We start from the raw sequence: 23,963 nt of genomic DNA, 5'->3' as shown, positions 1-23,963 counted from the left end.
ACCGATAGGCCGGGTGCCTCCAGTGTACTGTTCTATCCATTATTTATAATCAGTTTCAAATCCGTAGCCAAACATGCATTTTTATCCTCTTGCAAAAACTACACAACCTACAACTTTATTTTAAAATTTTCCCAATAGGGGGAAAAAAAGCAACCCGCCCAAAATGAGGACTGTGAAGCTTTGTGTTTAACATTTCAGCTCTTAGGTTGGATGACTCAGAAACCAAACCCAGACGCAGGTCTATTTATTTTATGGGCATACATCTCCTACCATCTGCTGAGCACTACCTGCCAGTTTCTGAACAGCAAAGGTCTGAAACTTGTAAAGATCTGTGGTCTGCTGCCAGCTCCAACGTGCACTGACAGTGGGCAGAATGGAAAAATGTGTCATGCTGCCTGTGTTTGTATGACATGCATACCCATGAACTCAAACTGAACTAGACAGGTATAATGCTGTAGCTGCTAACCTTCCTCATGCTCTTTTTTCACACACTTCAGCTTTAGAAATGCAGAATATTGTGTTTCCTCCTGTGGAAGTGTATCCCCAAAACTCCCTAAAGAAATAATGTTCCGTTTGGAGAATATGCCTGAAAACAGCACAGTGGGATTTTAGTGAATTAAGTCTCAATGTATTTTACAGTGATTTAAGGCTTTACAGGTAGTCACTGGAGACATGTTGCTGAATCCAAGCATCAGCTCTGTGGCAAATGTGCAAGGTTCTTCTGGCTCTGATCCAAAGAGCATGTTATGTCATCTGTACATACCTCTTTTTTCTCACATATCCTTCGCCATTTAAAAATCTAGCATAAGGATTTAATTTTATTGTTCATATTCATATTTATCACATTATCATATCAGCATTCAGTTGAAAGCATGTCTATTTGTAATGTTAAAAGAACACTTGCCATCAATCAGCTTACAGATAATATTGTAAAGGAAATTAGAATGAGGCTTATTAGGTGTAGTCTGGTTTGGCTCAAGTATCTATGTTTTCATAAAATAAATATCCCAGACCATACATTTGTAAAGGTCAGCTTTATGACCAGCTGTGGAGTATGAATAAAAACACATAAGCCGGTAATAGCTGGCCAGAAGTGTCAGATGGCAGGCCAGCCACTGACAGCCAGACCCCAAGCACCCACTAAAACCCAGCTAAAGTTGTGATATAGCTTATAAACATCACTCATAGATCCTCCCAGTTTCAGAACAACCTCCTGATGCTTGCAGGAGTCAAAAGGCACTGGTGGCCAACCTGTTTTACCAGAACATCGATTCAAAGCTGGCTCTTCTTTGCCGTCTGCTCATTGATACCACGTTTTCTTAGTCATAATTTAGCAGACCATCTACACAGAGGCTTAACTGGAAGCGTATGTGTTTGGGACCAGTCATGCTTAAAACTAAGTACATACTTCAGTGCTTTCATGAACAGCTCTTGCAGCTATTGCTCACTTGAGGCGCTGCAGAGTCATCCCTCATAGTTGACAGAAACATGCCTGCAACTTAGTTGCTCAAGAATTCATAGGAATTGCCAGAATTATGATATCCCTTTTTAAAATACCACTCTGTTTATGACTTAAAACCAAATACGAAGATAAGGTCCTTTATCTCTAAAAATAATCCTTCAAAGCATGGCATTTCATATTTCAGCCTAAATATTTCACATTTCAGCCTAAATATTTAAATTTCCTATTAAACAGAAGGCAGCTCTTTCCGGATTTGACAATTCTTCATATTTAAGCAATTCTTAATCTGAAATACCAGCTCCATTCTGGATAAAATCCAGAAGTATTACAGTCTAGGAAGATCACTAGTTTCATTGGATGCGCAACTGTGTTCACATTTTTACCACTATCTTATCAACGTTCTTTAACAGAAATGGTAGAATGGCACTTTTAAAAGCAATTTTATGTACCAGAAATGTTTAGACAGAAAACATAGGTTACACAAGAATCATTTTAAGCACTTCTGTAGTACTCATTTGAGTTTCTTTTCTTACATGTTTTCTGTTTTAAAGTATCCAGTGAAATATAATATAAACTAAGTCCTCTGTAAATTAAATATATATAACCAAATAGTAATGGATTATTATTGGTATTGCTATTTATAACTGAAAGGCTAAATTTATCCTTTGCATTGGCTCCTATTTGTTTGCACCTGAGAATGGACATTTATTGGATGATAATTGAAGTCTGTTGATGTTGAGTTGTAACTTCAGACAAGCTGACAGATTTGGTAGAGAATGCTACGGAGGTGAAATATTTGATGCCTTGGCTTAAGTGCCTACACTTTTAGAGCTGACAATGCAGCCTGTGCATTTTTTATAGCTATAGAACTGCTATAACTGTGACACTTAAAATAAATCTTGTCTATGAATCAAGAATGCAAAATTGTGTAGTCTATAAACTTCCTAGGCTATTTTCTCTTTCTTCTATTTCTTAAACATTGTAGCTCAAAATTGGCAATTTTCATAGTTATTTCTGTTATACAGTGATTATTTTCTTCATTCTTTTTTTCCTCCAGTTCCGTCATGTAACTGTGGATTTAACTGAATGTATTTCTAATGACTGTCATACTTTTCCCCTTATATTACATCAGTTCTTACAGGACAAATTGCTTTCTTATCTGTTGAACCTTCGACCATTGCACTTTTCAGAAACACTTTCTCAAGAAGTAAGGCTGTATATAAATAGCCATCTTTGAATATATTCATGTCAGTAGACTCTAGAACTGTGCACAATTCAGTAGACGCTGGTGCAGTCATGAGGGAGTGGTGCAAAAATTGGGATCTGCCCTTATGGGCAGTGTCAACCCAGTTCTAAAATGAAGAAGGAGATTTTTGTTCCACAAAAATGCAGCAATTCCAGATTCGCTGAGCAAACCTGGCACACCATCCGTGTTAAACAGCTGCACTCTCGTGCAATGTTCAAATGCTGCTGAGATGTAACAACACAAATTAATATTTGCAGAAGCATTTAGGAGCCTCAGTGAGGATCAGGATTCATGACTGCTCTGCGGGAATGTGTAGAGGACATGGCCTTAGCCCGTAAACATTTCTCAGTATTCAGGTCAGCAGAAATAAACTGCTGCTACTCTGAACTATTTACCATAGCCAAATAATTATAGGGCACTTTTCAATGTGCTGTGTGACATGGCCTCTTTGAATGGCACAGAGAAAGCAAAACCAGGATTTGGTTCTTATTGCAGTAGCACAGCCCTAAACCAGACTCCCTTACCAGTATTATCTCATCAGGTCCCCTGACATTCACCCAGATCTGGTTACTGCTAATAGAGGAAAATGATACAAACATACACAACCCACAATGGTATTTTCATCTAAACTGTTTTACAATTTAGATCATACCTTTCAAAACAGGAAAAAAGGGAAATGAGATATTGAGGACATGTTTAAATTCATGAAGTCTTCCTTTTCATGCCTTATCTTAACAGTCGCTAGGCTGAGCAATAATACTCAAAGTCAGTCATACATTACCAAAATGAAAAAGCACCTGTAAAAATATTGTGGCTGTGTTATATTTCCGGTTGCATGTTTTTCAGGGTTTCATAGCTTTGTGATAAAATCTGACAAGATGTTTAACACTGAAGTGTCTACTGCAAATACCCAGTAATTGCATTTCATAGAAACCCTTAGCTTGCCTACTGTTAAGACACCTTTCATGAACTGTCTAATTAACTTCGCTGTATATAAGGGGGCAGCAACTCTCTCAAAGCTGTCACAACCTATTAACTAAACAAAGTTGATTTGAAATCCTGCTTAAGTAGCACATCACAATGATCCATGCCAAATGTATATTTTATGTCTTAATTATATTCAGTAATGAAATAGACTTACTAAATTTTAAGGCTGTGACACAAACTGATTAATACCAGGAAATCAAGACCCAAGGTAGTTATGAAGTCATTTGCTGTTGTCTTGCTCATGTAGCAGTAAGTCGCAACTGGAAGCATGCCAATAGCAATGCAAAGCAACCAAGTACAAACAATACCATTTTAACGAGCCCATTTGTTCCTCTTTGCCTTTGAAATGACTTTATAAGGGCAAACCACAGAAGAAAATGCGTCATGCAGATGACATTGTCCAAGGAAAAGCTCCTGCTGCAGTCCTGCTGCAGTCTGGTGCTTGCCTCCCCAGCGAGGGGTAGGCACATGTACTTACATGTTTGAGCTTCAGGCTTGACAGAGATTAAAGCGTCCCAAGCTTCTGAATGACAGAATAGGACAGGATAGGACAGGACAGGACAGGACAGGATAGGATAGGAGCAGAGCAGAGTAGAGCAGAAAGTTCAGTTGGAAGGGACATACAACAGTCATCTAGTCCAACTGCCTGACCGCTTCAGGGCTGACCAGAAGTTAAAGTCTGTTATTAAGGGCACTGTCCAAATGCCTCTTAAACACTGGCAGGCTTGGGGCATGCGGCATTGATCACCTCTCTGGGAAGCCTGTTCCAGTGTTTGACCACTCTCTTAATAAAGAATGCTTCCTAATGTCCAGTCTAAACTTCCCTTAGTGCAGCTTTTAACCATTCCCATGTCCTATCACTGGATTCCAGGGAGAAGAGATCTGCACCTCCCTCTCCACTTCCTCTCCTCAGGAAGCTGTAGAGAGCAATGAGGTTGCCGCTTAGCCTCTTTTTCTCAAACTAGACAAACCCAAAGTCTTCGGCCACTCCTCGCAGATGCTTAGTCCTTTTACACATTAACATCTCCTGAGCTGCCTCTGCAGTTTGCTGCTGGGGCAAGGAGGAAGAGGGGTATCCTCTTCCACATTTTGCTTGCCCTATGAAGTTAAATTGAGGCAGAAGGAAAAATGAAGGTGAGGAACTGAGGTGAGAGGGAAATAGTTGCTGGAGGGTAGGTGATGAAATGAGGCGAAAGAAGGAGATGATGAGTCAATGACAGGAAAAAGGCAGACACAGGTTAAGTTTCACAACATGACTGAAATGATATAACAGCTTTTTGCAGCCAAATGGCAGGGTCCTGCTTTTTCTCTACTGTTCATTTTGGGGTTTTTTTATTTCTGAGTTAGTCCCCTTTTCTCTTACTGAGGAGAGACTAAATCAGTGCAGTCAACATGCAGCCAGAAGCAAGAACTATCCCATATTCCTATGGCAACAGTGAATTGTTAGATGGGCTTAGGTATCTTGTGAAGAAGGAAGATAAACATGGGGAAAATAAGAAAACATATACAAATTAAAATTTAATGAAGACATATTCAATTTGTGTATGTGCCAATGTTTTTTTTAATTGATGGAGAAATGGGGACCCAATAATCAAACCTAAATTTTTATTTGAGTCCTGGACTTTAAACAATATTTTGGTATTCATAGCTGGAGAGAAGGTAGAAAACAGAGAAGAGGAAGGGGCAGTGCATCAGCCAGAACCTTCTTTTATGTGCATTAATGCATTTTATAGGTCTAAAGATGTGCAGAAGCACCATTATGACTTACTGCATAATGCATGCTCAGTGCCCGATTACACTGACATGGGCAAAGATTCAGGAAAGTTAGTCTAAAAATTCCATCTTAGAACTCTGAAGCACCTTTATAATGACATCTTTTAAAGTAAAATTAAAAAAAAAAAAAAAAAGAAAAAGTAACTAAATCACTGAATCACATTTAATCCCTGTTTTAAATAGAGAACTATTATTGGCTTGTACTAGACACACAGAGTCTTGTTTCAGTGTTAGTCATTATACTGTTGAAAATGATCTAAATGGCTACTGAAGCCACTCCTGGAACCACTTGCTATAATTAGTGTTAGACAAAGACAATACTTATTTTACTTTAAAATGGTGCTTTTGAGCCTCATTAAAAACTAGTGGCATATGTTTATAAATGTAACATGTACCTAATAAGCACAGGAAATATAGTGGTGCAGTCAGTTCTTATCCTGTAACAATCTTCTCTTGCTGTGGTAGGAAGAGTGCACATGCTGTTGCAGAATGAAATCCTGCAAAGTGTTATAGCTCTCAGGCACCCTTACTTGTAGAAAGTCACCCTGTCACTTGTAGGTGTATGTTTACACTGGAAGTCCAGGCATGAATGTGATTTCCCAGGCAGCCATCAGACTTGTGCAAGTCTATGGCCTTTTACACATGGTTTACTGTTCTGGGATCAATCATGCCAATCCACGGGCAGCACTTGATCCGTCTTTTAACTCAGCCCACATGTTAGGACAGAGAGTGCTCTCACAGTGCTGCAGTTCAGAGCCACATCAGCTCACTCCTTGGGTTATCAGGTCAGCAAATATACCTGCGGCTTAGTTTTCTTTCTTCCTTTTTCAGGCAGCTTGACAGCACCCTGAAAACAGTCCAGAGCAGCCCTTAGTATGCTCCGATATTAGCATCAATTTCAAAAATTAAGTTGGGGACTCCATTAGGGCCAGCATCTAGCTGTCTTGCTATTATTAATGAGGCATGAGAAAGCTACGATATTCAGTCATGGGAACCAAAAAATGACACATTATAGGGAAAGAGCTGAAACTGCAACTAGAAGTTTCCAGTTATCAGTAACATTAACAAGTTTTGTTCTCTACACTATCCAGCCAAATTTAAGTGCTTTGTATACAGACTCTGGTCATTTGGGCTAAAGATGTGAACAAAAGTGAACAAAACTCACTGGGTAATAGTCGTCTACAGTTGTATTAAAATTATAAGTAAGCATAGCTATTTCTAGTTCTCTGTTTCATTATTCAGGCTACAACTGACTTAAAAACTTCACAGGCTTCTTAGCTTGTGTAGGGTGTTATGAGTGCTGTATATGGCAAGCTCTGGGCACAGGCAAAGGAGCTCTGGTCTGGCAGCACCTAGCCATGTTTAAAAAAAAATTATATTCGGCTTTTTTAAGGCAGTTCAGTATGGGAAGGAAATGAAAGTCCCAGTTGCTTTTTAATTTGAAATGTGAAGACAGTGGGATCCACTGGAAAAATCCACCTGGAATCTTCCATCTGGTTCAGTGGTATTGATAATCAAGTCAGACAGATACTGTGCAGACAAGCTGAAAAAAGCTCTGTTTCATCTCATTCTTCCACAGTTGCTCTGATATTCAGCATCTGTCCAATGCCTTTTGCAGGTACTCCTTCCAGACTGCACCTTTCCCTCCCAAGTCTGAAACAAATCTCAAGACTTTGGTATCCAAAGGAGTTTATTCAAGCTAATTTATTTGTTTGCTGTCCCTAAGGTTCTTCCCCTTGCTTGTGCCTGCTGGGCATAGGGAGGCTGGCTAGGGGTATCGTGCTCTCAGGCTTTTCCCTTCTCATGTAAAATATAAAGAGCCAGCAATGTTTGCAAGTCTGAGTGGCATGGTTTGCAGGGGCATGTCTTAGGGTGCAAGTCCTAATTCTGGCCACTGGAAAGGTAATAAATTACGTGTTGCTAGTGGTTTATGTATTTTTCTACAAATCACACCCACAATTTGTTCTTCGCTTTCCAAGGAACTCTACAATTAAACCAGTTCTTCTTCATCTGTGGGGGTTTTTAATTTTCCCCTGAACCATGTTAGAAATTCCAACTCACAGAACAAAGAGAAAAAGTTTGTTTTTTCAAAGAAATAAAAGAGTTGGTGAAAACAGCCCTGACAGCTGTACTCCCTGGCTCAGTAAATTAAGACTTTTTACTTGCTCCTTTCAGGGATGTGTTTAGTCTAGATACTCTTGATTTATATATCTTTTTTGGCTCGGTTGTATTTTCTTATGCAGATTTGCAGTGATTTCATTCAAGCTTATGTTTGCCTAGCATGAGAGAGATGTTGAGAAGAGTGTGAGTGAATTTAGTCCTTAAAATGCTTCTCTTCTCAGCTTGTTATTTAAGGGACTGCTTAATTTTTAAAGAAATTTGCCAGTCTTGTTTTATAATCCACCTGAAAGTAGCAGGGGTTTGGAAGGCTGCTGGGAAATCATCTTTGTTTCTCTCTCTCACAGAAGTGGCAGTGCACAGAGGATGCTTCTGGCAAACTTCGAATTCACAAGTGTAAGGTATCTAGCGACATGCTTGCCATCAGAAAAAGGACCCGCAGCATACAGTCCCGGGGATACAGCAGTAAAGACAAAGACTGCAACTGTGGAGACACTGATTACCGGAACAGCAGGACCCAAAGAAAAAATCAGAGACAGTTCTTGAGAAATCCTAATGCGCAAAGTAAGTGTTAATCTGCTCTCTTGGACTGTGAGGCAAAGAGCAGGGGGAGGTGGCTTGTCGGTATACCCTTGCTTTCACCTCTGTGTCTAATGAATACATCTGTAGTTGGCTGTCAGGTTCTACATAATTGCCTCGGTAATAACAATAATAATAGTAGTAATAATAATATTTGTTCTTTGGATCACAGTGAATAGTGTTTAGGCTGGTGGTGGTGGTTGTGGTGGTGGAAGTAGTGGTGATGATGGAGGTGGTGATGGCAACAATGGTGGTGGTGGCGGTAGTGATGGTGGTGGCAGTGATGGTGGTAATGATGCCAGTAGTGGTGGCGGTAGTGGCAGTGATGGCAGTGGTGGTGGCAGCGATGATGGTGATGATGATGATGATGATGTTGCTCTGGTGCCACCTATCGCGCTGCTCGGGCATGACAACCCGGTGGCACCTGCGGGTGAATCGGTACCGTTACACGTCAAGATGGCCAGTGCAAGGGTTTTTTGCATCGTTAACACTGAATTCACACTCTGCTTGGTGATACCCCAGAGACATCTTTTACATGAAGCACTGCAGTGCTGCGGCTGCCCTCTCACTGAAATACTGCTCAGCTGCAACAATCCGGCGGGGACACGAGTGAGGTAGCAGTGTCCTCTAGTGGAGCGTGAGCTGAACGGAATGTACAAGCAGCTTTTAGGACAGGATTTATTTCTAACGATTTCTACAAAAGAAGCCTATTTTAAAAAGCCGTTATTTTAAATGGAACAAGTATTTTCTTCTCTCTGCCCAGTGATGAAGTTCTGCAGCTACAGCAATACAAGCAGAGCCGGATTTCAGACTTATTGTTCAAGAGCAGCCTGTATTCTCCTGCTCTCTATATAGAATACTAGATGGGGAACGAAATAAAGACAGGTCTTTAAATCAGGAAGATAGTGAAGTCGTATGAGAAATGCAAAATTTAAAAGATGCTGCACAGATGTCTGTGAAATAAGAAAATAATGCCAGTATAATTCCAAATATTTCCTGATTTAAAGCCTCCCCCACTCTGGATGTGAACAAGAATTCCTGGTATTCTTTGTATGTTCAACCACAATATTGTCTGTCTTGAGTTGTCTCATTGTTCAGACTAAATGCTGCCTTGCTATAATTTTTTCCATTTGTTTAGTATGATCTAAGGAACCTCACAGCATGTGCAGGCAGACCTCTGCTGAAAAGTCTGCATGTCACAGGCTGCTTAGGGGAATGTTCCCCTAAGTGACATTTTCAAAGTACTTGGCGTGTACCTTGGAAAGACATCTTGGAAAGAGGTGTTGCCAGGGCACCAGCAAGGGCTGAATGAGGATTGCAACTGGGAAAAGTGACTTAGGGAGAGAAGGTAGGCAAAGGATAGCAAATATCTGAAGGATGCACCAGAAAAAGTCCAATTGTCATACTTCTCTCCTTTACAGCATTCTTACACCTCTTCCCGTCTCCTCCTCCAAATCCACCTTAGCACTTCTCTTAGTAGAGCAGGGAAAGACTCATGACGATGAGACATTGTTAAGGGAATGATGAGTTCAGGCCTCAGTTTTTAGATTATACTTATATAAGTTGCTTATATTTTCCACTCTTTCTATTGATTAATAAGTACTATCATCAGAGGCTGTTAAAATGCCAGAAATTGTCCCATCTGATCCTATGAATCTTTCTACATTATTTTATTAAAGAGGTTGGATGAGAAAGATGCTTTGAAATGAGGGGGTTTCTCTTTAGGAAGATGAATGTCCTGACTGGGAAACCTTTTTCTCACCTGACAGCAGGCAACCACTGAAATAGTTTAGGGCAGGGTGGTTTGAATGAAGAATTGGATGAGGATCACTATTTGCACTTCTGAAAGATTCTTGCAGGAAAGGCTCTGTGTGAACCTCTCAAAGGCACTAACATAAAAACTAAAGAAGAACTGGCACTACTGGCCAAAGGCAGTACTTTCTTACAGTTTCCATTTTATTCTGCTGCATGAATTATTACTGTTAGGTGACAAAGGTGTACTCAGCATAGACGTAACAATGCAAATGCCCTACAACTGATTTTTACAAGCTGAGATGTATTTCTAGGGGTCTGTGTGTGTGTTTTCGCTAGACAGAGCATGATTTGGTGTGGTATTGACTGTGAAGTTTATCAGAGTGATTTGCAACAAGTACATTTAGCAAAAGAAGTAAAAAGTGTAAGGTCTTCCAGGCTGAGCCCAGACACAGGTATTCTTGTATACAACATTAAAAACCCCTCAGAGTTAATTGTCTTAGTTAATCTGACTCACATGCATAGTAACTAAAAGAGCTACTAAAGAGTACGGTTAGAGTAACTAACCCTGCTAAGCTCAGACCTTTCAATGGGTAAAAATGACACAATAAATCTCATTGTAGCTCTACAGTGCAGCAAGTTTGTGGTGGTCTGTGACTTGTGCACATAAATATGGACGATGTGTGTGTCAAAGTATATGTACATGTATATATACACACTGACATATGATGGGTTCTTGCCCTTTTAATGCCTATCTTTAAAAAGAAAAAATGTTATCCTTTTAAAAACTCATTTTTATTCTAAAGCATGTCAAACATGTCACATGCCAATTTACAGATGGTGACCTTGTTTCACAGTACTGAATAGTTTCATTTGCTAAAGTGGTTTCTAATCCTGTGGTCTCTGATTTTCTGAGTTTCTTTCTAGACATCTGATTTCGGAGATACTGATTGCATTTGGAGATATAGATGCTAACAGTGGCATAAGGTCAAACTAGCATGAAATGCAAACCTTGAAGGAATCAAAATTTCATGCTACTCATGAAAGCGTGGACTCTGGTGTATAGAAAAATCATTAAATAAGTTTCTGTAAAAACACAAATGCACCCCCCGCCACTGTTTTTACTGTGCAGCATTCTTGCTCTTTGGAATATGTTTTGTGTTCATGGCATGGGTCATGTAGATATGTATATGCAACATATGGGAATGTTTCTTTCTTCTGCTTCAGAATACAAACCCCGATTTGTTCACACTCGCCAAACCCGGTCCTTGTCGGTGGAATTTGAAGGTGAAATCTATGACATAAATCTGGAAGAGGAAGAACTGCAGGTGTTAAAGACCAAAAGTATCAGCAAGCGTCACAATGCTGAAAATGAGGGAGGAGCAGAGGAAACTGATGATGCTGCTGGTGACACAATGATCGCTGATGGTGCTGATGCTATAGGTCAACCCAACTCTGTCAGAGTGACGCACAAGTACGATTGCTTTTCTGTGTTGTTTTCACTTTTTTTAAAATGAAATAATTGTAATTTTCTATTTGTTTTCTCTCCATTTTTAATGATTTTATAGTTACTATATTTAAGAACTTAAAACCATCATTGTAGATTTTAGATAAACCTGGGTTGTATTTGTTAGTAGGTGGAATTGTTTAACTTCAGCATGTGTATTTTAAAGGGAAGCATCTAATTTGGGTTTTATTTCTGAAGAGGAGTAGGCATCTGCAGAAGGGGATTCATCCTCCATATCGAAATATGCATCTTATGATGGATTAATCACTCTGTGAAGCTGACACTCCTGCTGTTCTTTATAAAGTCTAGGCTACCAGCTTAGCAGAGAGGCCTAAATTTGAGATGACTGAAATCCCACTGTACACGAGGAAAGATTAGATCAGTTATATCAAATTTGTTGATGCTTAGTTGTTTGCAGCCATTAACACTAGCTAAGGTACATTAGACCTATTTATCGCTGAAGAGACACACAATGATTTTTCCACCCTGGAAGACGCTTAGATTTCAATTTTTAGACCTACAGTAAATCTGAATGAGTAGACAAAAATCTCAAAATATGTTTTAGTTTAAAAAAGCCAATACGATTGATCTGAAAAGTCAGGCAGATGTAGGCAGCAAAAATCTTCTCTTTTACCCTTTTTATTGTGTTTTAAATAGAAATAGCATTTCTCCTTATTTTTAACATAAATGAAAATATGAAAGTTAGTTTTGAATAAATAAAAAATACTCTTTTTTACATTGATAATTTCCAACCATGGCATTAATAAATAGTTTTCTATTTATTATTTCCCCATAAAGTGTTTTGACTTTTACTGAATATAGTATTGCTTTCAGAATTCTTTGAGTGAAGAAAAAACCATAATGGGATAACATGCAAAGAGATAAGCATCTGCATCTTCCTTTCTGCTATTCTTCTCAAAAATTAAAAGAAGGGTTCTGATGAAGCAAGACCTGAGAAAGACCTGTGTCTATAAAATTGGAATATTTCCATAGTGAAGGAATTTCTGTTTGTCAGCATAAGTTTGGAACCTCAGCCTGCAGTCTGTTGGATTTGCCATCTCAGTCCATCTCCTTGGTGTTCCATGTGTATGTTTTCCTCTTGGTAGAGCTGTTGTTTTCAAACACACATATGAATGTTTCTGAACACTTTTTAACTTGAGTGTTCTGTTGGGTTTTTTTAACCATTTGTTTGAACTCTTTGCACTAACTTTGATTTTTATTAATCTTTATTGATTATATTGATCTCCAGCCCCTTGACTGTATGTTCTTTTCTTGACTATTTTGCATATTTGGAGGATGGGTCACATTCATGTGGCAAGAGAAGTATATTTCTCAGAAGCTGGTGATTAAATAAGCAATGACACATTTGGTTAATAAGAGGCTTTAACTTCTGGACAGGTTTTATGTCAGTTTCAATTTAATTTCTGATTGGATTAAGAATCTCCAAGATGGCATTGCCGTTGCATTTTTGCTTAGCAGACACAGAGTATCTGTCATGGTTGAGGATTTTTTTTTTTTAATTCTTAATTTGCAGAGAAAACAGATTGAAGCAATTATTAATATTATTAAGTCAACAGGAGAAGACCTTGTGGAGTTTATGTATTTCTTAACAGAATATAACAAGGAATTGGTTAGGAATGTTGGCAGAAAAAAGAAATGGGTAGGCAACTGGAAAAGCACTGACCTTCTTTTTCCTATTTGTTAAACTCATGGCTACAGATGTTTTATTCTTCCAAATGACACTATTCACTGTGAGAGGGAGCTGTACCAATCCGCCAGAGCCTGGAAAGACCACAAGGCTTACATCGATAAGGAGGTAAGAGGTATTTTAAAATTTGAGTGAAGTCTTTGCACTGTTACCTTTCCAAAGAATAATTCTGACTCAGAAATATTCTCTTCAGATTGAAGCTCTCCAAGACAAAATTAAGAATTTGAGGGAAGTTAGAGGACACTTAAAGAGAAGAAAACCAGATGAATGTGATTGTAGTAAACAGAGGTAAGAGAGATGGCTTTCAACACTGAAAGCTACACTGATTGGTAAGGCTTACACATTTTCCAAGTTTTTTGAGATGAAAAAGAAAGAACATAAGCTTTATCAATATTTATAACCACTATAGGTACTTATTTTAGTTAGATCTCTTTTAAGAGTAGAAGTTGCTGTGAATTAAAAGAAAACAAATGTTTCAGATTAAATATGTTTGTCTTCTATTAACGTATTTGAATCCAGCTGTAGTTTTGCTATAATCTACCATACAATCACTCACATGTTCTTTAAATGAAGTGAAAATCATTCTGTGTATTTCCTTAAGACAATGTTATAGATGGAATGTTTCTGGTTTGTTTTTATGTTGAAAATAGTTTCATGACTTGATAATTCCTAATAATTTTCCATGTAGTTATTACAACAAAGAGAAAGGAGTAAAGGCCCAAGAGAAACTCAAGAGCCATCTTCATCCCTTCAAGTAAGCTTGTTATTAACCTCTCACTCTCTCGTCTGGCCTTTTGGTGACTGAAGAAGTATATTTGGGGGGGGAGGGGTGGTTTGTTTTTTTTTTTGTGGGTAGGGGAAGAGAAGAGAGGAGGGGAGGGAAAGAAAAGGTTACATATAGTAAGGACTCACAAGAAACCCTCATCTGTTTTGGACAGAGTTATGAAAGTTTATGAATAGTATTTATGCATCATTTCTCATGCTTACTGAAGAGAATGCCTTGTCATAACAGTTGGGGTGGAAGCTGAGCTAGAAGGGGAGTGTATTCTCATCATCTCACCTTTAAAAAAGCCAGAAAGATGTAAAAACTGCTGGTGTTGTTGTTAGCTAAACAGAGACTGTTCTCTGTCAGCCATGCCCAACTTTCTCTCTAAACAGAGAAGCAGCGCAGGAAGTGGATGGCAAACTGCAGCTGTTCAAAGAGAACCGAAGAAGGAAGAAAGAAAGGAAGGGGAAAAGGCGCCAGAAGAAAGGAGATGAGTGTAGCCTTCCTGGACTGACGTGTTTTACCCACGACAACAACCACTGGCAAACAGCACCATTCTGGAACTGTAAGTCTGATGTCCGTATGCAGACGTGATCTAGGTTATCCTCTGCTATGTAATGTGTTTCCGCTTCATGTATCAGAGCATTTTTCACTGAAAATTAATAACTTGTTTCTTTAATTACAGTGGGCTCTTTCTGTGCTTGCACAAGCTCAAACAACAACACTTATTGGTGTCTGCGAACAGTTAATGACACCCACAACTTTCTATTTTGTGAGTTTGCGACTGGCTTCTTGGAGTATTTTGATATGAACACTGATCCGTATCAGGTAAACCCCTTTCCCTGTTACAAAATGTTGCTTCACCAGACTCCTCTATGGGTTGGGTTTTTTTGTTTCTGTTAACAAGTATTTTTTTCTTTCCATTTCTCTTCTTCTCAGCTGACGAATACAGTACACACAGTGGAAAGAGGCATTTTGAATCAGTTACACATACAGCTAATGGAACTGCGAAGTTGTCAAGGTTATAAGCAGTGCAATCCAAGGCCAAAGGGACTTGAAACAGGTACAAGAAGAATAGAAGTGTTTATTTCAATTTTATTCGGGGGGGAGGGGGAGGTATCTGCTTAAATACTAATTAAATCCATGAAGTGTCACTCTCCTAAGTGTTACTCTGAATAGTTTGGGATGATCCACATACAACATCCTGCACAACTGCATGACCAGGAAGCTCCTTTGCAAGTTGGCACAGGTTATTCTAGACAGGTATTGATGGCAAACAAAATTTGACAGAAATGCTGCAGAAGGGTGATCATGTTATTTGAGCTAATTGTTAATAAGCATATGCAGGTCTTCACAATCATAATTTTTCTCTGTTGCAAGGTTTATTTGGTTAGGTTTTGCATCCCCGTAGCAGGTGAGGTACTAAATCCTGTGTTTATTCCAATTGCTGTCTGCCTATATGAACAACTTCAGGAGGCTCTACACCACAACTGAGATTTAACATTGCAAACTTCTCAACAGCAGTAGTCTGCTCCATTTTCAAGGAAAGCAATATTTCTTTACAACAGACTCTGAATACAAAAATAGCTGGTATTATACTTCATAACTCTGAAATTCATTGCACTTAAGTTTGGTTAATTGACTATTGTAGTTTTTTTTCTACAGGAATATTCCCTTCTACATCATTTATGGTGTTACACCTTTGTATCTCTTTCTTCAGCTACAAATGTTTCTCTTTTTTACAATATCTAATTGTTTGGGGGTTTTATTATTTTTGAAAAAGTGTGTGTTTTCAGTTCTTTTATACAAACTTCCAGGAAATCTTTGTTGGACTACAGCTCTGTCTTTATTTAACACAGTACATTTCTTTTTAGGAATTAGATGCTGTGCATGGAAAACTACATTGTGAATGGTTTTACAAGTTCTAAACACTAACAAAAGTTACTCTTGTATTTTCCTATATCAGGAAATAAAGATGGAGGAAGCTATGATCCACACAGGTATCCACACTTTTTTATTCTCCTCAGCAGCTTCTTTCCAAATAATTGCATGAATCCAGTTCATTTCAACTAATGTCTATACCCTGCCATGTTGCACACAGCATAGCTTTTGATGCATGCATTTTCTAACTACTTTACACCGAACCTGGCCATTTATTTTTTAGCTCTACCATTCTGCATTTAACGTAGCTCATTGTCATAGCAAGACTTCATACAGCTCATACTTCATGCCTGTATTCCTTAGATGTTTACCTGGGGAAAATGACACGAAAAGTATCACCTCTTTTGGGTTGTTTTCCTGTTATTGGGTTGATTTTGGATGGGTTGGGGTTTTTTTCTGGTTTTATTTAGGACGTCTGTACAGCTGTTTTTTGAACATAAACCAAATGTGCTTAAAAAGCTTTCTGAGGTATATGTATCCAAACAGCCTAGTGAGACCTATGGAAGTAAAGTAAAATCTTCCCACTGGCTTTAGGAAATGTATGCAGATGCTCTTTTAAGCAAAAGCAATGCTCAATATGAGCAGCATGTGCTTAGAAACCAGCAGGAGACCATCCAATATAAGTGCAGCAGAAAGAAGAGGTTCCTTTGGGCCGGGGGTGTTACTTTCAGACCAGATCACACAAACATGAAACAAAATTTTGTTTAAAGGTTGTAATATTTGAACTGAGGAAGGGCACCAGGTGAGGTATTTTTATACCTAGTGCTTGAACCTGAGGAATACATGAAAGAATGCTGTTTGCAAGTATATTTATCTATTTGCGGCTAAATCGTACCTACATGTTTATCATGCAGAGCCCAGTTTCTCCTGGTGGAGGAACCAGTCAATCATAAAGCAAAAGCCTGAAGAGACTGAAAAACCTTAGGTTTTAACAGGATTGCACTTGCTGTTCATTGAGCAACACCTGTGCTCAGGGTGAAAAACAGATTAAAGTTTGTCGTGTCATATTTAGACTTGATACCTTTTCGCAGTATATCAGGTTTATACATTTTCATTTCTATTCACTTTGGTGGAGTAGCTCCTGATATACACTGTTTACCTGAGAAGTAAACTGGCTCCAGGGAGTATACAAGTCTGCATAAACCTTTTTTTCACAGGGTCTTCTGAATAGAACCTTGTCATTAACTCTCAGCAGCCAGTGGACGATTAAGATAATGTATTTCAAAGTTTTATAGATCTCTAATTTAAACAGCTAATTTTTCCTTGCAGCCAATTTTGTATTTTCTCACTTTAGTAGTTTTAGGATCTAGGAAAATGATGAGTTTTTGTTTGGATATATCCCAGTTGTTTGCATTGGTCGTTGCAGCCTGATGGGGACTGGTTACTACAATGATAGAAAGTAATCCCTGTAATTATGCTTTTAAGTCTTTCATTAGAAGATGTCCTTGTAAGTATTCCTCATTTTAACTATGGATCTAATAGAAATGGCGTTTTTGAATTGTAGGATTGCATGAAATAGTAGAGCACCTACGATTAATCTTTAAATTGTATCTTGCTACAATGTTTAGCAATGAAAACATTTCAACTTCTGATACCAAGTCAATAAATATTGCGCTACTGGGATAATTAGCAGGCATAGTATAACACAAGTGATATTGCTCTGTGCTATTGCAATATACACCCAGTTTCTCAATGTACACGGATGCCTGGGTTCAACATTTTGGTTCAAGCCCCATCTTTGTGGAAATTGGTTTTCTTTTCTAAAAGAAACAGAAAATTAAATGAACAGAAACGATTTATGAGCAATCATTAAAACGATCTCTTAGAGGATCCTTTTCTTGATTCCTGCAGAGAAACCAGTGGAATAAGAAAGAAAAAGCCCTATGCTGCTAAGTCATCTGTACTACCCTTAGGCTTCCTTCAGATCATGTGGTTTCTCCATTCAGACCTGTTTCCATTCAGAATGCCCTGCATTAGTACAGCACAAACTGTGTTGCAAGTACAATATTGGGACAACAGGCCCGTATGGAAACACCCAGTATAGTGCTTTTGGCTTAACACATAGGGAGAAGGCTTCAGCAGGGAAGAACTGGTGTCACCTGTGCCCTTTGAGGGACAGAAGATGTCTCTCCAGAGATGGCTGGTAACAGGATGTGGGAATTGCACGCTCCTCCCTCCTTTCCTGCTAGTCTGAGGTTTTTCAAAACTACCGAGGAGATAATTGTGTCTACTTGTCTTTAGTCTCAGTGGAGATATATCCAAATCTCTTACTAGTTTTGAGACAACACAGTCACGTATGGCATCATGGGACTCCGGAGTATGATAACTGGAGAGTGAAGCTTAGGTACTGCTTGATTTTAAGTTTTGCTGTGAACAGATAGCAACAATTTTTCTCTTTTGGGTCTAACTAAGGAATTCCAAAATACTGATCAAGGAAGCAATTGCCATGCTGTTACTCACATGCACTCATCTGCACTTTCCTGTTTCACACCTATTTGTAATGAGATTTCTTACAGGGGAAAACCTTTTCTTTCCTCTCTCCTTCCCCCAGTATACTTCAATTTCAGTGGGAATCTTTTCATGCTTACTGCTAAATTGTGGAATTAAGCTGTGAGGTGACTTGCTGACCCAACCAATTTACAATCAGGACTAGAACCTTAAGATTTTGTTTTCCTATTTTTTTAACATGTATGAATACAAGTTACTTCTGTCCCATGTGTTTAAAAAGTTATTTTCTTCTTCTTGACATGAAGATCACGGAAATAATTCCCAGTGCTTCCCCAGCTGTGAAGTCCCTTAAGAGTGCAGAAACAGTGCCAGAATTAGAGAGTAAAAAATAGATCCAGCATGAACGACCATGTAGCTCTGACTGAGTCTTTGAGCTATTTTGTAGGAATTCAACAAACTCCTTGCTGATCTTATTTCTCTGTAGCACAGCCCCATTGCCCATCTGCTGAGGCTGCTGAGAAACCCTGCTCTTCTTTGCTGCTCCCCAGACTTCCCTGCTGCCCACCCTGCCACCCGGGCTTGCTCACTCAATCCTCTGTGCCATTGCCTGGGCAGGCAGCAGAGGTTCCTCTGGGCCCAAAGGCACCTTTCTAGCTCCTGCTTTGCCCCCCACTGCCTTGGTCCATCCCCAAACATATAACTGGTCAAATGGCAGCACTCCTCTTGCAGTTTCTGCCATCACATGCTAAACCACTTTGGCCACCGACTGTTCCTACAGCAGAGCCTATGCAGGCTCTGATTTTGGAAAAAAAAAAAAAAAATGAAACCACCAGTACCAATAGTAACTGTGCAAAATTTAAACATTGTGACATTTGTGGTGTGGTTAATCTCTTGCAGGGTTTGGTGGCTCAGTTTCTCAAAAATGCATCCCTTCCCTTTATGCCTCTAAGCACTGGAATATTGAGACTTCTTTCTTGAAACCTCTGCACTATTTACTTCTTTTTTATTTCAGGAAAGAAATTATCTATAATTCAACTTAAAAGATGGCTCTCATGTGACCACGTCATGATCTCATTTCTCTTGTCTACTTCAGGAAAAGAAAGAAAGAAGATGCTCTGTCATAGCTGTCCTACCGAATCCAAAAAGCTTGCATTGCTTCCTGTAACAGGAAGGTTGCCAAGTGTTTGAAAAAAAAAAAAAATATTTCTAGAACTTGCTTTAAAAAAATAAGATATTTAAATTTTATGTTGTAAAGTATTTACAGCTGTTGTATTAAGTGAAAAAATATCAATTAAGACCAAAGATTCAGGTGTTTCCAAGTAAGAACAGTGGTCTCCCTTTGGTGGGAGCAGAATAAGGCCCCTTAACATAAGAAAATCTCAAGTTTTTTATGACCATAATGGTATTTTTCTGACTTCCCATATGATGGACTAATAGTGGAGAAATTCTTTCCACTGTGAAATCCCAAGCTAGTAAAGAAGCAAAGAATATAAGCTATGTATTTTACTTGAATAATGAGAAAGGGCAAGTTAAAATATAAACAAATTAATAGAGATGCCACTGTAAGGATGGAGGACTCAATATAGATAAATATTTGTGCTCAGTTCAGGCTGTTGGAATACAGGAACGTCAACTTCCAAGGTAATTGCTACCAGCCTACCTGTTTGTACAATTTCCAGAAAGAGAGTAACTCATCTCAGTGGACTAATTAGTAAATATGGCCTGCAGCATCTTTTGTAAGGACAAGTTGGCCGCTTCCCCTGACAGGCTTTTGCATTACCTGATTACTTTTTCCTTGTAGTCCACTTTGTTGATAAAATCTTTGGACTGCACACAGTCTGCGCAGTGATTTAAATGAAGTAGTGGTGTTCAGTGTTACTTGTCAAGATAAAATGGGCTTCACGCTACAGCTGATAAGCTGAGTCACTGGAGTCACTGTAGTCACTGTAGTGACTTTAAAAATCTTTTGGAAATGGATTTCCTTCATGTCTTTGCTTTTTCTGGCTGTGATCACTATAAAATGCAGCTTCATTGATACTTAGAGGCTCATATCTGTGCCCTTTATTCAGACTTATTATTTGATAAAGCTGTTAGATATTTTCTTCGAAAGCTTTTTTTAAAACAAACAAACAAACAAGCAAAACCTTTAGAAGATTCTATATCTGTGTATATTTTAACACTATTTTACAGAGTGATGCAGTGCTAAAAATTAATTCACACCAAGTTCTTACAGCTTTTATTTCTCCTAATTGCTTGATGTAAATTAAAATTAATGTTTACAAAGTAAATAAAAGCCTACCTTTGGCTATCATTTATTAAATAAAATGTGGCTGGTTGGTTTGTAGACATATGTTTCAAGCTACCCAGAAACCAGATTCCTGTGGACATTGTTGAAGTTCAGGTTACTAATGGCTTTCAGAGTTAGTCCCGCCTTTCATACTTAACCATTGTTCAGTTATTGCACATTTTGTTGGAGTGTTCAGGAAAGGCGAATGGATTATTCCTGTATTGAAGAAACTTTCCTGCCTTGAAATATCAGAGTACTTGTCTCTGAATGTCATCACGCAGCCCCATTAGACCACGTTTTGTTCTTTGTTACTCAGTCCAAAGATGCAGCAGAAGACAGGGAGTTTCTTGCTGTGTGCTTAGCAGGAGCTACGAACACACCTGAGGCCAGAACCGTTAATCTGATGGCAGAAGACATGGAGCATCTTACATTTTGAGCTACTTACGTTATGAATTGTGGCACTTTCAAGCAAATTGGAGTTGAAACATGTGGAAGTTTTGCTTGTACTTTTAAGCTGGTGTTCACCATTAGGCTTTATTCTTTCTTTCAACAGAGGACAGTTATGGGATGGATGGGAAGGCTAACCTGCCCAGTTTCACTGGCGACATCGACTGGCAAGGACTGGAAGACTTGTACAGTGTGAATGAAAGTGTATATGAATACAGATACAACTATAGACTTAGTCTGGCTGACTGGACTAATTACTTGAAGGATGTAGATAGAATGTTTGCACTGCTGAACAGTTACTACCAGCAAAATAAAACAGACAAGGCTAAGACCGCTCGAACCGATGGGGACGGCGATGAATCATCCACTCCATTTACCTCAGTGGAAATGACTTATGCTGAAGAATCAAGCGGCCTGCCTGCAGAAGAGTTGCAGCTTATTGCGCCAACAGACTTTGCAGCCCTCACTTTGAGCACGGTGGATTTAAGTCAGGAGAGGAAACTTGAATTAAACAATGATATTCCTGAGAAAAGTCGTTTGAATGACGCACACTGGAGAAATAATCATCAAGCTGAAAAATGGATGGAGGATAAAGAATCAGACCATTTTGATATGGACTTCAGTGGAAATGGTTTGATAGAGTTGGAGTCCCGGCATAGCTTCATGCTACAACCCATCAGCATTCCTCAAAAAGACACTCATCAGGACAGTGACGCTGTGGAAGATATATTTGAAGATCAAATATATCTCCCCATAAGGTCAGATGAACCCCTTGTTCATCAGGCTGTAAATGTATCCGTTAGGGATTCATCTGTCGGTACCCAGAAAACAGGAACTTCCTTAAAAAAACCAGAACAGAGTCTTGCAGGGGAAACTTCACAAATCCTAAATGTAGAAGGCAGTGCCTCAGCTCCACTCTCCTTGGATTAGATCAAGTTGTAAACCATTAAATAAGTTCTCCTTTTTCTTATTAGCAAACTAATAAAGGTAATCATGACAACTGACATTCCAAGTTTATTGTAGATACGTTTTGCAGCTAAATTGAGCCCAGTTCAGTATTTGTCTGTGTGCATTTATTTTTATTCAACACACACATACTTTCACAGTAATTCTCCCCACTGGGAAGCAAGATTTCCAGTTTTTATTAAAAGAAACAGTATTAACTTTCAAAGGCAGTAGCATTCTCCAAAAGCTAAAAGTTATTTCTTTGAAGAGGATGTTCAAGCTACTTTATTTCCAAATGATCCTACCAGAAATGAGTGTTTCAGTCCACCCAATCTCTCTGCACAATCTCTTTTTCATAAATTATTTTAACCACTGGAAATTTCTAATGTCATGCTTTTAAGTAAAATGCACTTTTAAAATGTGTATGCCATACCATTTATGAATCTAATACCTTACATGTTGTTAGTTTGCTCATTGTCTCATGTAATTGTGAAACCAATAAACAGATTGACAGGAAGGAGGTAAACAGCATGGATTGAGGAAACAGATGCTTTGAATATTACTTTAGCAAAAATATTGCATGTTTTTGTTACTTTAATTAAATTTACTCTCAGAAAGGTATGGCTAATGATTGTTAACTGTAGAAGGATTTGTTTAAATTGGATTGTTTCCCTATATGTTGATATTGTCAGTATTAAAAATCCACGAGGTTTTGTTGACTTTTTTTTTTTCTGATACTGGTAAAAAGATTTACATCAATACATATATGCTTTTGTCACCACATTTGATTTTTATTATCCTGAACAATATCTTGAAAGCATTATTATCATTTTGAGGCTTAAATTCTTTTTGTTTTCAACAGGCATTAAAGGGAATGATAAAATCATATTAGATTTACATTATTTTAGATACAAAAAGCACATGAGAAAATAGTAGTTTAGGTAATTTTTGTTGTTGTATTCTAAATTTTTTCTTGAACTTTACCAAACATTAAATTTTATAAAGTATGATACAAAAATGACTGAAAATCTGTATTACTCAAAACTTAGTATCTTCCCTTGCTTCTTATGAATTTCTAAATAATTAGCACAACAACAAAAGAGAATTACCTCAAACAGATGTAATTCCATAGTGTCAGATTCACGGGTGTGTTTCCTATCTGTTACATGTTATTTAGTGTAGTGAGTATTTTTTGGCTATTGCAAGCACTGCAGATTAAATTTACATTCATTGCATTGTATTTTAAGTTGAAACTTTTTACAAAGGAGATTCTTTTAGTAGGATTTTAATAATTTTAAGAAGCAGTCTTTTTGATGGACTCTGTAAATATGTTAAAATTACTAGCTCTTTGTCTGATGTATGTGTCACGGGCTGATTGATAGAAAAACGTATTTATGGTCATGAATGATGCTATTTGTACATAGGTTTTAAGTTACTAGGATACAGACTGTGTTTTTAAATCTTGTATAATATTTCTGTGATACTTTTATAGTACAATTCTGGCTTCAGGAAAGTCTAGAAGCAATATTTCTTGAAATAAAAAGTGTTTTACTCTAACTGCTTCAGAGCAGTCCAGGTGATCCAGTTTTCCTCCTACTTGAGATTTATTTTTAAAATATGTTCAGTTTCAGTTTTAAGAATCCATCCACATTTAAATCAACAGGTAACGAAATAACACGCTATATTCTATTAGTTATAAATTATTCCTGAGGATGTGAATAATACATACTTTTTGTGTAAGACATGCTGTGATTTTTTTTTAATCCCCAGTTCACCCAGTCCTTTCTTCCTTGAAGTCAATGCACCGAGCTGCACAAACAGCAGTTCCCAGAAGAAAAGTTACACAGTGCCACCTTTCTGTCCTCCCTACAGTGCTCTCCTGTGACAGCAAAGCACAGCAGACCAGACTTGCAGGGTTTAACAAGAGCGGATCACAGATCTCTAATAAGGAAGAGTGTCTCCTTGTACAAGAGTCATAACAAAAGGGAATTTAGGTT

The 23,963-nt window shown here is 38.3% G+C and overlaps 1 protein-coding gene across 4 annotated transcripts in view; it reads left to right on the top strand.

Moving 5' to 3' along the window:
* SULF1 (sulfatase 1) overlaps positions 1 to 23,519 on the top strand; it is a 101,759-nt gene extending 78,240 nt beyond the window's left edge. For 2 of the 4 annotated variants that reach the window (XM_030505162.1, XM_030505172.1), the window contains 9 exons: positions 7,934 to 8,150; positions 11,145 to 11,391; positions 13,144 to 13,240; positions 13,326 to 13,420; positions 13,821 to 13,886; positions 14,291 to 14,463; positions 14,584 to 14,726; positions 14,838 to 14,961; positions 21,128 to 23,519. In XM_030505162.1, coding sequence (XP_030361022.1) covers positions 7,934 to 8,150; positions 11,145 to 11,391; positions 13,144 to 13,240; positions 13,326 to 13,420; positions 13,821 to 13,886; positions 14,291 to 14,463; positions 14,584 to 14,726; positions 14,838 to 14,961; positions 21,128 to 21,951 — 1,986 coding nt within the window. In that variant the 3' untranslated portion in view covers positions 21,952 to 23,519. Of the gene's footprint in view, positions 1 to 7,933; positions 8,151 to 11,144; positions 11,392 to 13,143; positions 13,241 to 13,325; positions 13,421 to 13,820; positions 13,887 to 14,290; positions 14,464 to 14,583; positions 14,727 to 14,837; positions 14,962 to 15,864; positions 15,899 to 19,299; positions 20,608 to 21,127 lie in introns of those variants that run through there. The other 2 variants (XM_030505181.1, XM_030505191.1) reach the window with 2 other exon arrangements.
* The last annotated feature ends 444 nt before the right edge of the window (positions 23,520 to 23,963 follow it).

This window comes from Strigops habroptila, chromosome 1, assembly GCF_004027225.2.
Source record: "Strigops habroptila isolate Jane chromosome 1, bStrHab1.2.pri, whole genome shotgun sequence".
In the NCBI taxonomy this organism is placed as follows: domain Eukaryota; kingdom Metazoa; phylum Chordata; class Aves; order Psittaciformes; family Psittacidae; genus Strigops; species Strigops habroptila.
Note: the sequence above shows the minus strand (reverse complement) of the source record. Positions and strands in the feature narration are given on the sequence as shown.